Source organism: Cheilinus undulatus, linkage group 21, assembly GCF_018320785.1.
Source record: "Cheilinus undulatus linkage group 21, ASM1832078v1, whole genome shotgun sequence".
Lineage (NCBI taxonomy): Eukaryota > Metazoa > Chordata > Actinopteri > Labriformes > Labridae > Cheilinus > Cheilinus undulatus.
Window position 1 is genome coordinate 20,296,730 of NC_054885.1, and position 19,044 is coordinate 20,315,773.

A 19,044-nucleotide genomic window follows, 5' to 3' on the forward strand; every position below is an offset into this window, starting at 1 on the left:
GCTTAACCAAAGAGCACTGAGAGGAACAGTAAAACATGCATTTAATTGAGATTAAAAGATTTTAGTGCACTAATTGTGGATTGTAATTAATCAAGATTAATTTGATTAATCTTGACAGCCCTACTGAATAAAAAAATAATACAAAAATGTTATTTTTTAAAAAGAGCTGTGAAGATTAATCACATTAATCATGCTTGACAATGGTCTCTAATTATTGCACTAATTTTTAATCATTTTCATAATATTTATAATACTAATAATATTAAAAACAGTTTTAAATGCAAAATAGTTAAATTCTTAAACGCAATAAAAAAGGGTACGATTGATTGGGACTAACAGAAATCCTGAAATTAATCATGACTGAAAATTTTAACCTTTTGACAGCCCTAACTTCCTTTAATTTAAAATAAGCCTTTTATTCATACATAGGGGACCCTCCCTAAGTCTTATCCATGGACTCTGCCATCTTGAATTTTTGCATCTTGAATCTTGCACAGAAAGGAGCAAATAACATACACCCATTTTTTGAAAAATTCCACTTTAACACTAGAAGTGAGCATCACAGCCACTTCATAACCTGGTAAAGAGCATCAACACAAGGGAAAAAAAGATAGGACAGGTTAAAGAAACACTTGACAGAATAGAAAAAAATATATAGATGTGAGAAAGAGTGAGTGTAGATGCTAATGTGCCTTTTAACAGACTGCCACGCAACTCCTATCAAAGGTCAGTTTGGAGTTAATAATTGTTCCTAGATATTTATAGCTCTCCACACATTCAACAGCCTGGTTTTTGATGGTTGCAGGCTCATGATTCAGAGCATGGGCTCTTTTATTTTGGAAATATTAGATTTAAAGAAAGGATGATCACACAAAAAGACAAATTCTTCACAGTTGGACCATGGATGGACTTGTCATTGTTAGAGTCCCTAAATTCCTATATGCAGAGATCTCTGCTTTAGAACATATTTTCTTGGGTGTTACATGTTGAATCTTTAACAACAGAAATTAAGTTTCTTTCAAGTGTAGATCATGAAATTCCCCTTACTTCCAAGCAGGGGTAGAAAGTAACTAATTACATGTACTCAAATTACGGTAATTGAGTAGTTTTGTTTTTTTTTGAGTTTTTTTGAGTGTTTGGACCATAGACTGTAGAAAGAATTGGACAAACCCTGTGTGACGTCAGCAGTCTGCTTACAATACACAGGCTCAAACAGCTCTTGAAGCCAGTCCGCAGCGACCTCCATATTGAAATCGCAGTCTCAACCGAACTTTGGATCAACCAACTGCCCACCCACTAAGTGTGCCTTCCTGTCAGTTAGCTAGCTAGCATGGTTGACAGAAACGTAGCTTAGCGTGTCGAGCTATCTGTCATTCAAATGAGACGCGCCAATCAGTCCACAGTGAGGTTTTTCCTAAATATAATTTAAATCATTGTGGTACAAAAACATTCCCCCCCGTACATTGAGAGCACATGAAGACATTAGCTAATTCGACACATCTGGTTTTTTTAACCTGGCTGTAAACTAGTTTATTTCTAGCGTTAAAAAAACGGCTTTTTAACAGGTGTCCAGATGGGACCTCTGGTGTTCCTGCAGCCAGCTTCAAGTGGACACTTGTGGTATTGCAATTTTTTGCACTTCTGCATTGCCTTCTTTTTTCAGGACTGGAGGTTGCTGCTTGGTTTGGACTTGTTTTATATGTGTTTACTTTTGTTTGGATGTTTCTGAGTAGTCCCTGCTGTGGTTCTTTTGGTCATGTTTCTAGAAGATTGTTGTTCTTGATTTTAGACACATTTGCACCATGAGTGAATTTATCCACTAAGTCAGGGCTTTATGCCTGTGTTCTTAGAGGACGCATAGAGAATATTTTTCATCAGAATAAAACACTCTAAAAAGTTTAGTTTAACTATGTGTAGTGTGGACCAATATTGACATATTAATTATTAAATTGAACTTTATATGAATTCATCTAACGCTGTCAATTTTGCTGTGTATTTGACTTGACTAAAAAGGTGTGACTTACCTAAACAACCAGGTTGGAGGTCTATTCTGTTGTTGTTATTGCCTCAAAGAAAGATCACATTTTTCTGTACAACTCAGCAGAAGCTACTCTGTAATTTAAATACACTGTAAATAAGACACTCTTTACTTTTACATAAGTAGATTTGGAGACTAATACTTTTACTTCTACTTCAGTACATTTTGATTACTTGAGTACAACAGTCTGTACTTTTTACACCTCTGCTTCTAAGTCAAAGACTCCTTTCAAAAAAAGGAATCAAACTGGAAAAAAAGGCTGAAACTGGGCTGTTTAAAAGTTTTTTTTTTGTTTTTTTTTGACTAGACATTGTAATAAAAGTACGAGTTAGAAATGAAAACTTTTTCTTCATTTCTTGGCTTTGGTATTGATCTGAACTCCTACACAATAAAGCTTCAGTTCATAAATGCGTCAGCCACATTTCTGATGACGGAGGTCAAACAAGTTCATAACCGGTCACTACTGACTCACTATATTAACTTGTCATATTACAATATTGTGGATCAATATTTAACTTTATCCATCATGAAAGCTGAAAAAGTTTTGTTTTTCTCGGCAGAATGAAGAGCGAGAGAGGGGGGAAAGTTTTGTGGGGAGCAGGGTGCACCAGGGTTGAGATATTGAGGGACATAAAGGAAAAAGATGAGGATGGAGGGATGAAGAGGGTGCGTTTTTGGCCCCAGGAGGCCTATCCCCTGCTGCTGCTGTTGTTGTTTTATAATGAACTCCTAAAGCCTTCATTTCCCTCTCTGCCCTGTGTGGAGGGGGTGCAGCGATGGGGGCTGCTCAGTCCACAGCCGGATTCGCACGCACAAGCCCTGAGGGTGGCTGCTTTGAGCAGGGTGGGGGGTTGGATGGAGCAGGGGTGCAATATGCAAGCTCCTGTGTGTGTGTTGAGACAGTCCTGACAGGAGACAGGTGAGGCCAGAGAGGTTTTTGCATATGTGTGTGCATACCTGCCATGTGCACACCTGTGGTCACTTCAGTGGGAGTGATATGCCAGTGTGTGTTTGTTGTTGGGTTTACCCGTGCGGGTGTGGGCTCCAGTCGACCTGCTGTTTGCTGGAGCTTCTCTCGGTCACCCTGAAACACTGAATGACAGATAATGTAGGGTGACGATGGCGGTAACACTATCTCTTGTGTCTGCTTTTGGCCTGGTTCAGGTAAAGGTTACTATGGCGGCCTAGGCAGCAGCCGTGCATGGTGCTCTGACTGATGAAGATGAATCGACACACCGGGGCAGGGGCAGTTTTTAAGATATGTACTATATTTGCGTTGCTTAGCAAATAGATTTAATCCAAAGAAAATTTCATAGCCTTCAGGTTTATACATCACTTATTTGTGTAGGAACAGTAGATGTTAACTGAAGCGTAAAAGGCTCAGTTGTTACTTTGCTCAAGGACACAAAGCACTATCCCGTCCTGTAATCAGAACCTTTGAGCCCCAGGTCAGACGTCCAGACCCTACAAGACTTGCAGAGAAGGTGCACAGATCACATCAGAGCTTAATCCTCCCACTGACATGGCACAGAGAGAATATTAAACGATGAAAAAGGAGAAAGAAATTGATTTGGCACAGAAAAAGAAAGGAAACAACAGAGACAGAAAGAGTTGTGAATACAACATAGGGTAGGAATTTGGAATGTGAAATGACTAATGCAGTTGCTCAACCCACAACAAGAACATGCTCTGCCTAGAGCTATGACAAGGCTGAGTGCATACCTTGATGGGGGGGGGGGGGGGGGGTCGGGGTCGTACTCAAAGGCTGGGGTGGACTGGGACAGTGGTTGAGGTTCTCATGGTTGGTGACGAGACACTGGGTGTAGAGAAGGTGTGTACACATGTGACGGTCAATTAGGTGGGCAGCAAGGCTGAAATGATGAATCCTCTCTGTGAACAGAAGAAGAAAAACATAAGACAAGAAAATAAAACTAATTTTTTAGGAGGGTGGCTAAATAATAATTAACTAAACTTAAAACAAAAAGTAAGGCAATTTGTGTTTGGTACATTATTTTTTTGTTGTAACAATGCTACTTGGAATAAATCATACCGTTGGAAAGTCTGTTTATTACCCTTTTAATTGATGCCACATTTGTAAGGATCATCCATTTGCGGGATGAGCAGCAGAGCTGAGTATGTGGGTTGTGCCCATGAAAAATGTGCCAAATCTTCTCTGCCAATGCTAAACAGCTTATTTTTGGTATCCCCTGGTGCTGCCAATCAGGTGCCTGATTGGCAGCGCCTGTGAGCATGGGCCCTGCTACAGTGGTCAGTAGATGTCTGCTTCAAGAATCGGCATGCCACGTTTGACTGATCTGGATAGGGCCCATCGGTTGGGCAACTTCAAGCTGGTCTTCCACAAAACCAAGCTGCGGCATTGTCTGGAGTGAACCTTATTACCATCTCCAAACTGAAGGCCAACTTCCACATAATGGGGAATGTCAGAGACAGGCCGCGAAGTGGGCATCCCAAGAAGACAACACCCCAAGAATACTGTTTTCTCACCCTGTCAGCAAGAATTCTATCTTCCAAGATGACAACACTGGACCCCACAGAGCGGGGTTTATCAGAGACTACCTCCAGAATTTGGGTGTGGAGAGGATGGAATGGCCTGCCAGCAGTCCTGAACTTAACCCCATTGAACACTTGTGGGATCAGCTTGGGTGTGCTGTTCGTGCCAGAGTGACCAACACAACCACGTTGGCTGACTTGTGACAAATGCTGATTGAAGAATGAGATGCCATCCCACAGCAGTGTGTGACCAGGCCGGTGACCAGCATGAGGAGGAAGTGCCAGGCTGTTGTGGCTGTGTATGGTTCTTCCACATGCTACTGAGGCTCCTGTTTGTTAAATGAATAAATTGTTGAATTGTCAATATGTCTTGTTTCTTCTAACTTCAATAATCCGATCCACCAAACACCCAGCAAGAGTCAATGGCAGAATAAGCTGTTTGGCATTGGCAGAGAAGATTTGGCACATTTTTCATGGGCGCAACTCACATACTCAGCTCTGCTGCTCATCCCATAAATGCATGATCCTTACAAATGTGGCAACATTTAAAAGGGTGATAAACAGGCTTTCCAGCGGTATAAGATTTATTACCAAGAAGCATTGTTATGACAAAGAAATAATGTACCAAAAACAAATTGCCTTACTTTTTGTTTTAAGTTTTCTTGCACAAGTTTCTCATTTCTAGAGACTTCAGACTTCCTTCTCACCAAACACATTATCAGCAGATCCCTGGTCCCTATTGATCTTAACCAAAGATCACCAGCTGTTCTACCCAGTGATGATCAACAGGAATGCTTTCTGGGGCCCAGCTGCACAGAAGCACCCATTGTTTCGCAGCCATACATGCTCCATCCTAAACTGAATTTAGATTTCTTTTTTCTTTGAAACCTAAATAAACATCAAAAAAGCCATTGATTCATATTAACACGTTTTAAATGGAAGTTGCCAATTGAATCTAACTGTAATGCCAGTAATGTCAGACTGTGTATAGCCATGCCAGGACCTTCTAGTCAGCTCGTAAAAATTGATTGGAGCCAGGCCCAGAAGAGGAATGTTAGCCAGGAGGCTACTGCTAATCCTACTGATCCAATATGCATGCACTGACGCACCCATCATTGATTGATAAAATGACATCTCTACAGGGTGCATCTTCTTGGCCTTTCAGGTGCCTAGCCATTTTTCTTAGGAAGGCCTGATTCTATCTGATGTATTTCCATGAATGTTGCCACACACCTTCATAGCTACTAGAGGATAAATCCTACTAAGTTTGCATTTTTGCCCCAAATTTTTAGTTTAGGCAATGCCTGCAAAATTCACACCATAAGCCTCTTTTATATTGTATCTTTAGAGCTAATAAGTAAATATTAGCATGCTAATATTAAACCAGATTTTGGCTTTTCTTTATCTGCATCTTCTGATATCAACAAATCTTGTCAATGGACATCCTGGCTAAACCCAGCCATTAGGTAAACATGATAAACATGTCAGGATCTGGGGGAAAAACCCAACAAATTCATGCTGTCCTCTTTGAGCTTCAGTAAGAAACTACTCATAAGTTGTCACTTCAGAATCTGTTTACTAGAAACATCAGCTTGCCCTGCCTGTCTGTGCTACAAAGACTATTTGGGGGGAGTTTCAACCATCAAATGAAACAAACACCAAGTCAGAAAAAGTTAGACGGGCACATGCTCAAGGCTGTGGCTAGCAGCTAGCAGAAAGAAAAGAAAACTGGAGACAGAACAGCCTGCTGCACCTAAAGTGTTTGTGAGTTGATTTTCTTCACACTGCAAATGCAATGATTTCCCACTTGACTTGTCTTCTCTGAGCACCTTGTTCACTGGGAATCTCCTGGGGGAGTTTGTTCCCATGCTGCCTGACAGAAACACCTGCAGTGCTAACAGCAGGTTTACATTGCAGCTGCTGAGATAGGATGAGATTAGACCTCATGTACCTTCATAACCGACTCCCCATTCTCAATACGTTGCACTCCTCGGACTTTATCTTTCTGCACACATTCACAAACACACTGACCTCCATTACATCCAAAACAAAACTTTTCCCAATGTTCGATGAAGAAAAAACACAGATAATGGCAGAGCTATGCGTACTCAGACGCAGCAACATTTGTAGAAAATCCATCTGGAATGTTGCCTGTGATTGTTTTTTGTATTTACTGCTACACAATCCTGTCTTCTGTTGGATTTACATCCTCAGTGCTCCCACTAATTAAATCATCACTGTCATTGGAATAATGTGTCATCATGAATAGCACTTAATCATGACAGTGTGGTTGTGAGTGGGTGCATGTCTGTGGGTAGGAAGCTGTCAGGCAGGGGAAGCACAGAGCAGTCCTCCATGTGTTCCCATCCCTGCTGAGCCGTCATCCAACCGCAGCAGCAGACAGCATCTCTCATCCTCAGAGGTCTGGGTGTCACAGGTGGTATGGCCAAGGGGCATATGTGTGAGAATCAGCCGTATGATCACTCTTTACTCTTCCAGGTCAGACTAAATAAAGCAGGAAGGGGAAAACTACAATGCTCATAGGAAAGTCTGTCAGCACTCATGAAATAAAAATCAGGGTAAAACACCTTTCTGGGGTAGATTTAATAACTGAAATGCAGAAACCACAGTGCCCTAAGCTCCAACAACCACGAAACAAACAATAATTAACTTTTCTATTTGCCTCTCTGTAGTTATTGCATTCTTTCATTGCCAGTACCATTTTGCATCCCATAAAAGTCATTCTGGGTCTTTGTGTTGGAATTTTGAGCCCCTTTTTCACCTTCCTTTGTCATTTTGCATCTACAAACAGCAATTTTGCATCTTTATAAACTGCCTCTGCACTATTTCAACACCATTTTGCATCCCACTGAGGCCATTTTGTGTGTCTTTGTGGCAATTTTGAGCAAATTGCTGTTGCCTATGCCTCTTGTAGTCATGTGGCAACTTTTGCCTCCTTTTAAAGTGCCTCTAACCTTGTAAGCAGATGGATACGCCCGTTTCCATGTTTCTCACTGGCGAATCCATCTTGCAAAGCTCCCGTCTGAACCCTTTGGGCCCAGTTAGAAAGTGACAGGACCAATCAGCGTCAAGAAGCAGTACTTTCAGGTGTCATGACGTAAGCAAGCAGCAACAAGAGGCCGGTGCAGTTATGGCAGAAGACATTAGCGTGGATGCTGCTCAAGCGCCAGTTTAATCAGAACTTGATGACATTTCTTTGTTAAAGGAAGAAAAAAGAACAGCATTGAGTTGTTTTCTTTTCAAAGACGACAAAAGTCACATACTGACACGTCTACAGTCACCATGGTTCGAGTTATGTAGTTCTAAATGTTGTTTACTCCTTTGGTAGGGGCGCTGCTTGGTATCGGCTACATCACGTGTTTTGTTGCTCCCATAAAGATGTGGCAGACAGAGCGTTCATCCAATCGCCCTCTGAGTTTTTTTCAAAGGCTCTGCCCTTTCCCAAACGCTGTCTATGAGTGGTTTTGCCAGGTTAAAGTGCCTCTGCATCTTTTCAAAACCATTTTGCATCTTTTTGTTGTCACTTTGCACTAACTAGCAGTTGTTTATTCTATACATGGGATCATTTTATGCCCATTTTATGAGTCATGTTGCCAAGTGAAACATTTCTTTGTCATTTCAAATCTGTCGTGTGGCTGCACCTCTCAATTTATCATTTTTTTTTGTCTCTTGCATCTTTAGATCCTTGTTGCCATTTTGCATCCCATTGAGGTCATTTTGTGTGTCTTTGTGGTAATTATGTGCACATTGTTGCTTTTGTCTCTCCTTGTAGTCACTTAGCATGTACAAACAGATGTTAAGCCTAGCTTTGAAGTGGTTTTGCATCTTGTTGATGTCACTTTGCATCTCATTGTCATTGCTTCAAATCTCTTCCTGTCCATTTTGTCAATTGTTGTGGTCATTTAATGCCTTGTGTTATCAGTTTTAGTGGTCTCTATGTGCTTTATTGATCACTAAGCATTTGCACCAAAAACTTTAACTTCTCTCTGTATTAGTTTGTGTGTCTTTGTAATGGCTTTGTGTGTTTTGATCTGTTGTTTGTGTTGTGTTGTGTTATACTGCAGGTATTTCGTGTCTTTCTAAGCATTGGTATCTCCTTTTGATGGAGTGTTTCATCTCTTTGTTGTCATTTTACATTTTACTTTAAAGTGATTAAAAATTTCTCCCTGATCATTTTCTGCCTCTTTGCCATCATTTAGATTCATTTTGTGTATTTTTTTGCCTATTGGAGGCTTTTAGGTTTCATGTGGCTTGTTATGCACCTTTTTGGTCATTTTGCATGTCCACTACACAGTAGAATTTTTTGTAGTAGCTTTCGCTTCTGCTTGTTTTGGGTCCTTTTAAGTTTTTGGTCATTTTGTGTGTATCTGTGGACATTTTGAGTCTTTTTGTGTTAGGATCTTGTTGTAGCTGTATTGGAGCCCCTGTTTCTAAAAAAACTTTATAATAGAACATTGATAGAAGTCACAGCCTCATAAAGAGGTTCTAACCCTTGACTACCACTGTCCACCTTTTTGTCCCCGCCTCCGGACCCCTTTCCCAGCAGAACCCACTGAGACTCTGGTAGCTTATGAGTTTCTCCTGTCATCTCTGACAGGCCCTCATTTGCTTTCATTCAGCGTCTCATCACAGCTTCAAAGAAGAGTGGATCATCTCCCTCAGGGGGGGAGTGAGAAGATCAGCATGCCTTCAAAAAATGAATGGTATCCAAAAACTGTTGACCCGAGGCAATTTTGCTCCTCATAATTGGCTTCTTCACTCTGTCTGTCTTGGGCAATCATAAGAGAGTTATGATGTATTAAATTGCCTAAAATGCATCAATAAGTACATTGTGTTGAAGTGATTCAGTACCTTATAATTTTCCCTTGATGAACAAAACAGTTTTATATGTGGGGGGTAGTTACAGAGGACACCGAGCGCTTTATTCCTACCTACCAAACAATAACTGCTTACATGTAGTCTAACCAGGACAGGAGACTGATCCAGGGCTAAATTATGTTTGGTCCCAGCTGGAGCCCCCAAAGACCCAAAGCCCGGAGTCAGGAAATGGCATTCTTTGACGATCCAGTTAGGTGGCCACACACATGCAACAAAATACCAAGATGCTTTTGCATCTGGATCCAGATGTGCACTAAAATACACGTTAAGCTAGATATTTATGGGAGCGCATGTCATATGTGCTGCTGCATCTTTTTGTGCTCATTTGAATAAGAGCATCTGTGGTGGGATACGGGAAAACTCATGAAACCAAGCAAGGTACTGAAGTAAGATGTATATGCTTTAACAGTGTATTTATTCATTTTATATTCTACATCACAGATAGAAATGATGTTATTCTACTACATGATTTATTTGACAGCACTATGCTATCCTTTTGGTCCATCATTTATTAGTAAGAATCTGCAGCAGTGTTACTCCACCCTGCTCAAACAAAGATCCAAATTATTTAAAAAATACCTTTACAAGTGCCACAAAATTCCAAAGATTCCTATGTTACTGATTAAAAAAAGCGGAAATGATCAAACTTACCGCCCATAGAATAATTTCAATGCAAAGCACTGAGTTTAAAAAGTAAACTCTATATTGTTTATCATTTTCTTCTGCAACAACCTTTTTTTCAAAGCATGAAACATTTAAATATTTGGTATTTCAAAGTTTGCACCACAAGGTAAAGGAAGGTCTGGAGGTCCTCACTTAACATTTTTATCTCCCTGCATTCAAAACAATAAGGTTATGATTGTGTTGTGTGCAATTTTCTGTTTAGTCAATTAAGATATTTATTTGTGTTAAAAAAGGCTACGAGTAGTTTACTTTTGCCAGCTCCTTTAGATGACAGTTTGGGTCATTTAACAAAATTGCATTACCCTCTTTCTTTTTATTCTGCTTATTTGTATAAATATTAGCTAATCTATGTACAATAATAACTAAATTTTTAAAAAGGAATATTAGTTAGAAAATCATGAAATTCAGAGGTAAGATACTTCTGATGAGTAAATAAATTTAAAAAAATGTGAAATAATGAATTTAATCACTAAATCATTACTGAATACCAGTTTTAGATAACTGAAATCTTGACATTCATCATGAATGAATAAAATACAAAAGTAAAAACATTTTAGTGTGTGACAGAGTTGACAAAAGTCAACATGTAATTGGGGAAATGAGTGATATTTCTGGAAAAAAAAGTTAAATTAAAAATCACACAACTGCTGGATGAGACTTCAACCTTCACAAATCTACACTTCAATTTGTTGCAGTTAAACAAACAAGTCAAGTTGAGTACCTGTTTGGTCCTAACCTTGCAAAGCAGATGGATATGCCCGTTTCTGTGTTTCTCACTGGCGAATCCATCTTGCATACAGAAAATCGAAAATTCTGCATACAGTTTTTAATTTGAAGCTAACATGTTTCAGAAAAGTGCAACACAACTTCCCCTGCTTCAGATAATTTGGAATTGTATCCAATAGTTTAAACTTTTTCTTATCTTTACATTAATACTGAAAAATATTTAAAAAATCAAAACTTGTCATTCCTTTGAAAACACTCAAATATGGCCTTTGGATTATTACACATGAATGTGAACTGCATAAATACTATGCTACAGCATTCTTAATCAGGGTGTTAAGCATAATCAGACTTTTTGTTCAGTAAAAGCTGCTGAAAATGTAAGTGCACTTGTACCAAAAAATGTTGAATCTTCCTGGCCTATATGCATACCATATGCTGAATTCAATTTTTTTTAGAATTTGGGGGAAAAAATTATTTAAGTCCAAGGTTTTCTTGGAGCAAAACTTTTCAGAACCCTGACTTTACTCAAAGAAAGTGGAGTGGAGTGACTTTTGTACCTCACACTAGGTGTAACCAAGTATGATCTCCTGGTCAGCCTGAGTGGCGTGATCATGCTCCGCACCTGGAGTCTGGATTCCAGTTTGTGCCCGTGGTGCTCAGGTGTAGAGAAAAAAACCAGTAAGCTCATCTCATCCTTTCCTCAGGGCTGAAAGATAAAGGACAGACAGAAGAACCCCATGACCTTGAGAGACGGTAAGAGACAGAAAGAGAGGGAGGTAAATGTGCCTCATGTACTGCTGAGATGGCTCGAGGGGTCTTATTTCTCTCCCACTTCTTGCCCTTTCCGAGCAACAAGTTAAAGCTTCGCTGCCCCCAGGATGTGTTATGACAACCAAAAAAACGGCGAACAGTGAGAGCAAGAAGTGGCATGAACAGATCTCAAGGTTTCTGACATGTGGGGGTGGCTGAAAAAGGACCTCCGTCAAGAAGTGTCTAGCCTGAAGAAACAACCATCAACTCAAGTAGCATTAGGCAGCAGAGGAGAACTGTCTGGGCTGTGTTCAGAGGTAAACAAACAGAGCTACCACCAGCAAACAGGAGCTTGTGTCAGTTCACTGCACCAATCGGGTGAAAGGTGTGTGGATTTACATTATTTCCTCAATGATCTTCCCCTCCCTGTTTAAAAGACAGAACAGATCGTGATGCAGGGTTGGACCAAGGTGATTGAGATGTGGTTTTGTTAAGGTGCCAGCCTGCCAGATAGTGCCTCAGGTGGATTTTCCTCCCAATAATCACCAAGGAACTGTTGTGAAATTTTCACAGCTTATTCTGGGAAATCTAATCATGCCACTTTCACACAGCAATCTGTGTCAAACTAATCTGTGATGGGAAACTTTACAAACAGCATGTCTCCTCTCTCAGACATCCTTGATCTCACCTCACGATGAAGTTTGATATCTTTAGTTTTGGTGTCTCTGACTGCAGGCGAGAAGGAAGCCTCTGGATGGACAGACAGGGACATTCTGACACCTACCTGTGGAAAAAGAGGATAGCCTAATTAGCCTGAATCGAGGTGAACTGACAAAAGCTAGCCCCAGGACATGTTTCAAAGAGTCTTTCCTGTCACATGTCTACATGCCTACTGAGTATAGTCCATGCCCTCACAGTTCATCTTAGAAGGGGATATGATCCCTGCTATAAAACCTGTCAGCCACTACGCTCAAATTGAGAATATCAGATATAATGGAAATGTAGCCTGAAGCCTAGATTAAAAGTTGGGAGGGTTAGCATCAATTGAATAACCCTAACAAAAAGGATGACTTTTCCATTGACCATGACTCAGCGTCTGCATGACATTCACTACTCACAGTTGGTGTCCTGTTACAACTAATTACGGCGTTAATAGTTCAAATGAAAATTCGTAAATTTAAGCCACAAGAGGTTGTACTTGTTTTCCTGACAGAGTTTATGCGCGACTCTGTCACTAGGTGGTGTTTCTCTAGCTTGCACAATGTTTGGGCCAAAGATCGTTAATAAAAAAGATTCGTCACTGCGACAATAAATTGTGACAGGGATTAAAACGCAGCGCCTCCTTAACTCTGATAATGTCAAAAATAAACTCTACTGCAACTGAAAAATCGAGTAATTTTACGTTATTTTCAACCTCAAAAAGCATCCTTACCAAAAACTGTAAATTTCCATTGGTTCGTCATTTTTCTAAAGGAGGCCTTTTTCAAAATACATGAAAAACATACTGGTCAAGCTCTGGATATGATGTTTTTTTTTAATTTTCATTTTATTTTTTAAATACATATTCTTTGTAACTAATTGTTCTGAGTGAACAGTTATAAATAAAATGGGATTTTCTTGAATTTGACTTATCTGTTACTTGATTGAACTTTGCCACTTCATTCCCCACAAATATTTTCAAAAATAAATGTAATATTTTATTTTATTTTATTTTTAGATAGAAAACAACACTAAAATAACTGGATGGTCAGGGTGGACAGGACACAACCAGGTAGACACTGACTTGTTAGTTATAATTAAATTCATTAAATTAAAGCAACTAATTGACTTCCAACCCCCATCATCCTACAACAACACAATCAGCTCCCCCTATTTTAACTCTTCCATACCACACTTTAACCATCATGTGATCTGTTGAAGAAAGACAGCCCCCTGAATGCACTATGCCTTAAGGATGGACTTCTGTTAGTTATAGTCAAGTTAATTAAAGTGAAGTTGTTCATGTACTTGTGATTATCATACAGCCTCTATGTTATCACTCCAGTGGGCTATTAATGTCTGAAACAGTTTCAAGTTAGACAACATTCATATTCACACTAATATGCGAAATGGCCAAATGCAGATGCACACAGACATGTTGTAAGCAGGCCAGCTCACAGGATTGAAAAAGCCCCTCTCCAGTTGTGATTTATTGATTATATCAATGCATGTGTGCTGGATCAGTAGCACACCCATTTTGCTGTTTTTAGTTCATTCTTGCCACTTTGAAGAAACATTTTGTCACTTTTTTTGCTGCTATTTACCATTTTTTTCTGCTTAGTGCCCATTTTCCCTCTTTTTGCTATTATAAAACTCATTGTTGCTGCTTTTCTCCCATTTTTTCCACTTCTTTTTGCTACTTTTACAGATTTTTGTTGCTTATCACCTATTTTTTTTGCCAATTTTCACAATTATTTTACCATTTTACATTAAAGTAGTGCCAGTTTTTCTGCTTGATTGTTTGGCATCCTGACATATGTGCACATTATGGCTTGGCTATGAAGTCCGATATTACCTTTCTAATAGTTTAGTTCAGTGTGCCTATCCAGATTGTAAACATGTGCCCTCAGTTTGGCTGGGCCCCAGAAAGCTCTCCCATTTATCCCCTCTTATGGGTGGCTATGATTGTAAGGTTGTACAATCAATCATAATTTTTTTGTTATTGCAATATGAGTTTTCTCAAAGAATACATCACAAAAATCAGATTTTTTTTTTTGCAAGAAATGATTAAAGTATTCAAATATGTAAAAAAAAAAAGTTAACTCTCTCACTCATCATAAGTAAGTAAGTAAGTAAAGTTTATTTATATAGCACTTTTCACCTACAGCAGTCACAAAGTGCTTTACACTTACACATGCCATTTCTCCATAAATCCATTTAAACTAATTTAACACGATTATTTAATATCTGGAAAGATGTAAAGATGCTGTGGAGAGTCCAAGGGAGTAAGTAGTAGTTCCAAGTAGAACTACCGACTTTCTGGTTCAAAACGCCATCACCTTGTTGTTTCAGTAAATTCCCAATACTTGCACTGGACGCAATTTAAGTTCTTTTCCAAGCTATAAATCGCTTACACCTGTATAAAAGTGGTTTGAACGTAACTGGCTATTGAAACTGAGTCTGAAAATTCAATCAGAGTTAGCACTCTTCACTTTTCTTCCTCTCTTTCAGGTGACGTTGTCCAGCTTCCGCTTCGCTATTTCCGTATACAAACGCTCTGCTGATGACGTGTACACCTGAGCACCGTTAGCTAGCTAGCTTAGCCTAGCCACCTGTTAGAAGTAAGGTGTTGAAGGTAAAGGAGGGTTCAGAAGTGAAGACAATTTCAGCGTTACGACTCAAGACACAAAATGGAGACGCTCTACCATCAGACACATAAGTGAGTGCTTGTCTTTTATAGAGAATGCAAAGACGATCTTCCCTAGCTACCTAGTGAAACTAAACATGCTAATTACCATTGATTTAACGTAAATCGTGATTGTAACAAACCATTATAAACATGGTAGTATTTTATGGCATCAACAGTATGTAACAGCCATACTCTAAAGTTCTTTAAGAGGTAAATATTAATAATAATAATAATAATAAGTAGCACTATGTCGGTAGCATATATATAAACCCATCCACTGACGTCATTTTTGTTCTGAATCAGGCAAATCCAGGAGGTGCAATCTCTCATGGGAAATCTGGAGAAGACAGATCGGCAGTCAGTTCACTGTGAGTAATGAAGTGTCATGACTGACTTTGTGTCAGTCTCATTGTGTTCTCCCACTATCTGTGTTTATTGTTATGGCAATCAGGGTCCATTGGAGCAGTCTGTTTTTCTCATAATGGTTTCTTAATTTCTATTTAGTTCAGCCTTGTTGTGGCTGCTCTGAAATAATGACAGGAGGGACGTCTGGTGTCTCCCTGGCTCATTGTTTTGTGTAGTCGGTGCCTGCTCAGTCAGTTGTTGGCCTGGCTGGTGCCACGACAGGAAGAAGCAGGGTGGGTGCAGTGACAAGCTGGGAGGGCTTCTTCTAGATAATCGTGGGAGCCAGACAGTAGATTTTTACTCACGTTTTCTTCTCTAAATTATGTCATCATGCGTGTTAATACAGAGGAGGTGTAGCATGGCTAATCATACACTTTTTTAAAGATTTATTTTTGGGCCTTTATTGGATAGACTAGGAAACAGGGAAGAGAGTGGGGAGAGAAAGGTAAGAAAGCCCCAGTGCCTAATCAGACACTTTATTGGAAGTGGTACCACTGCACTCACCCTGAACTAAAATCATTTGGAATAAATGAAAAGGAGCATTAAAATGTGGGTTTTCTGTCTTTCTGCCTTCTAATTATTCCTAATTATTATTATTTTTTTAATTCTGTCATTTTTTTCTCCCAATTCAAGTGTTAGAAAACGAACTTCAGATCAGAATTGACCAGATTTTCAATCACCTAGAACGTCTGGAGATCCTAGCAAGCAAGGAACCACCAAACCGCCGCCAGAACGCAAAACTGTGAGTATACAATGATCCTTCCCCCTCACCCACCCCAAAAAATAAAATAAAGCTGGCAGGGTGCATCATACCTTCTAAAATCACAGGGAGGGTGTAGACAGGCAGCCCTGTCCTGACCTGTGGCGATCTGATTCTATGAAAACATTTCTTCAGAAGTCCCCGTCAACACCAGCATTCCTACTGCATTGGGCAAAGATTCATTTCTAAGCTGGGTAAACAGGCCTTAGGGGACACAGTAGACCCCATCCCACAGCAGTCCTCTGATCTCTGCAGAGCTCTAGCAGGGCCTGAGTGACATTAAGGAGTGAGTTTGAGAGGCTTTTCATTCCAACTGCATGAGATTTGAGGGGAAAATGTTCTCATCAACTTAAAAATAACTTTGTATAAGAAGTGGCGCATTGTCTTAAAATTAGGTGGTTGAGCGTTTAAGCAAAGCTGAGTAGATTTTAAATCATCCTTTGCTTTCCTACAGACGAGTGAACCAGCTTAAGTATGATGTCCAACACCTTCGCACAGCTCTGCAAAACTTCCAGCACCGACGCTATGCCAGGGAGGCCCAGGAGAGAGAGAGGGAGGAACTCATGAGCAGGACTTTCACCACCAATGTGAGCCGTGTAACCAAGCTAGTTCCTCAGAGTTAAATACAAATGAATACTGAATTAAAAGAAATGTTTATTCTTATTCAACAGGACGCAGATACCTCCATCCCCATCGATGAGACGGTTCAGTTAAACGCCAGACTGCACAACGCACACAACAACATAAATAACGCTATAGACAATGGAAATAGCATCCTCGATAGTCTAAGAGATCAAAGATCCACTCTGAAGGTGTGTGCAATGGATTCAGTATTTATCAGGATGAACTGTCTATGGTGAGGCAGAGATGGTTGACTTTTTAGTTGTTTAATTTCCTGAAGAATGGAGCTGATAGAGGACCCAATTCCCAGATTGAAAAGTCATGTTCCCTGACCCAGTTTTGTGGTGTCCACATTGATCTGAATAGTCTCATTGTTTAATGCTCAGCTGTAGGCTGAGTCTGTGTTTCCAGGGAGGAGATGGTCTTCCTGCTTTTGCTTCAGGCCTCTTCTTATCAGGGTGTGTATGTTGCCCTGTTGTCTCGGCTTAATAAAACCTCTGACAGAGTGGCGCGTCAGGGAGGGCGTAGGCATGCCATGACTCCAGGAACTGGATGAATAAGCTTTGAAAATTATGTTGTCATATAATGCCTTCATTTTCCAAAACACTGTTTATGCACAGTATGGCTGTTAGAGCCCAGTGTAACACATGGGATCATCACTTTTTACATGTCTGTTTAATTCTTCACAGGAAACCCATAAGAAGATGCTGGATGTGGCCAACATGATAGGGCTGTCCAACACAGTGATGAGGCTGATCGAAAGACGAGCCACCCAAGATAAATTTATCATGATTGGAGGAATGCTGTTGACCTGTGCCCTAATGTTCTTAGTGATCAGATATTTGGGCTGACTTCCATCGATGACATCAATGACACTGTTTGATCAGCCACAGACATTTCTATAGCAAATCATCCCTCATGATATGAATAGTGGCAGAACTGATTTTTTTATCATCTTGTCAAGGTAATATGTGATTAAATATGCAATGGTAATATGGTTTAATTTTGTGCAACTGAGAAAATGGCATAGTTGAAGACCTTAAGTCCATTCAGTATTTAGTTCCACCTGCGACCTGAAGAGAGCATTGAACTTGCTGCTTCCATTTTCTAACCACTCTGGAACTGCCTATCACTGTAACTCTTGTGACCTTCACAGCTTTTTTTGTCTGCATCAGTCTCTTCAGTGACTTTGCTTTCCCCTCCAGTGTAAAGCTATTTTACTGTTCCTGAATCAGTCATGTTATCTATGTCATTTTCTTGTACTCTATTAAGAGAAGTAGAAAACTAAATGCTCTTTTTGTTTTCATAGAAATGTATTAATACACCCTGATCATCTGTTTAAAACTGTGTAGCTGAAGTAATGGACACAATGGCAACAAGAATCTGTTCAGGAATACATTAGAGGCAGTATTTCTTCTCAATCTGTTATAATTCTCTTGGATGTATGCTTCTGTCTAATCTCACTGTGTGAGTGACCTTGTCCTCTTTATCTGAATTAAAAAGGCTTCATTTCCTTGTGATATAACCATGAGTCAGCTGGAAACATTACATGGTAACACTTCTAGCATTACTGCTATCTAAAGGTGTTAACACTTCTGTTGATATGTTTTTATGGATTTACTGCATTCACACGTCTATTCTCGGTAACTAGGGCACCATCTAGTGTTTCATTTTCACACACACTTCTGTGGGATTCCTAAACCTAAATGAGTAAATCAAAGGTGTCAACCCCGAACGCAGCAAGGGCTGGATTTTGAATTTAGGTCCAACCTGAGAGTTTACAGGTCCAGCATTTAACCATAAACTATCAACCTCATTTTCATAAGTAATGAATTATGGGGAACAAACTTAAGTACTGATTAAAGATTTTGAGATTTAAGAGTCAAAATGCCATCTTTGAGGCTCAAAATCTGAGATAAAATCTCAAACTATGAAGTTCAAAAGGTTAAAACACAATTAAAAGTCAGTATATTGTTTTTTAAAGGTAAAGATATGAGATAGAAAGTAAAAATGGAGTTTAAAAGACCAATAATTGAGATAAGTCTGAATTAAGAGTATTAAAAGTCAAAATTAGATGAAACTCAAAATCATGAGCTTTAAAGGTCAAAATCTGATTTAACTTTTTAAACTGTAAGATTAAAAAGTTCAAATCTTTAAATTGTGAATCTAAAAGGTCAAAATATAGCACAAAGGTCAAAAGTATGAATTGAAAAGGTCAAACTATGAAATAAGTCAAAAGTTTGAGTCATAATTGAGATTCAA

The 19,044-nt window shown here is 39.5% G+C and overlaps 1 protein-coding gene and 1 long non-coding RNA gene across 2 annotated transcripts; one reads left to right on the top strand and one right to left on the bottom strand.

Moving 5' to 3' along the window:
• Positions 1-3,821: 3,821 nt before the first annotated feature.
• Positions 3,822-12,829, bottom strand: LOC121529020. Its single transcript, XR_005993552.1, has 4 exons — positions 12,727-12,829; positions 12,297-12,392; positions 11,416-11,564; positions 3,822-3,928 (listed from the first exon to the last, which is right to left on the bottom strand). It is a non-coding gene; the product is annotated as an uncharacterized LOC121529020 (long non-coding RNA).
• Positions 12,830-14,856: 2,027 nt separating this feature from the next.
• On the top strand, positions 14,857-18,307 carry gosr2 (golgi SNAP receptor complex member 2). The gene is made up of 6 exons (XM_041816648.1): positions 14,857-15,026; positions 15,300-15,364; positions 16,035-16,143; positions 16,616-16,748; positions 16,833-16,973; positions 17,472-18,307. Exons 1-6 carry the CDS (start codon positions 14,998-15,000, stop codon positions 17,631-17,633), a joined length of 639 nt encoding a protein of 212 aa, XP_041672582.1. The 5' UTR covers positions 14,857-14,997; the 3' UTR covers positions 17,634-18,307.
• Positions 18,308-19,044: the final 737 nt, after the last annotated feature.

Excerpts from the sequence above, each read along its gene's own strand:
- gosr2 (XM_041816648.1), top strand. The coding sequence starts at position 14,998 with ATGGAGACGCTCTACCATCAGACACATAA. Across the intron at positions 15,027-15,299 it reads CTCTACCATCAGACACATAA|GCAAATCCAGGAGGTGCAAT; the intron begins GTGAGTGCTTGT and ends GTTCTGAATCAG. Across the intron at positions 16,974-17,471 it reads ATCAAAGATCCACTCTGAAG|GAAACCCATAAGAAGATGCT; the intron begins GTGTGTGCAATG and ends AATTCTTCACAG.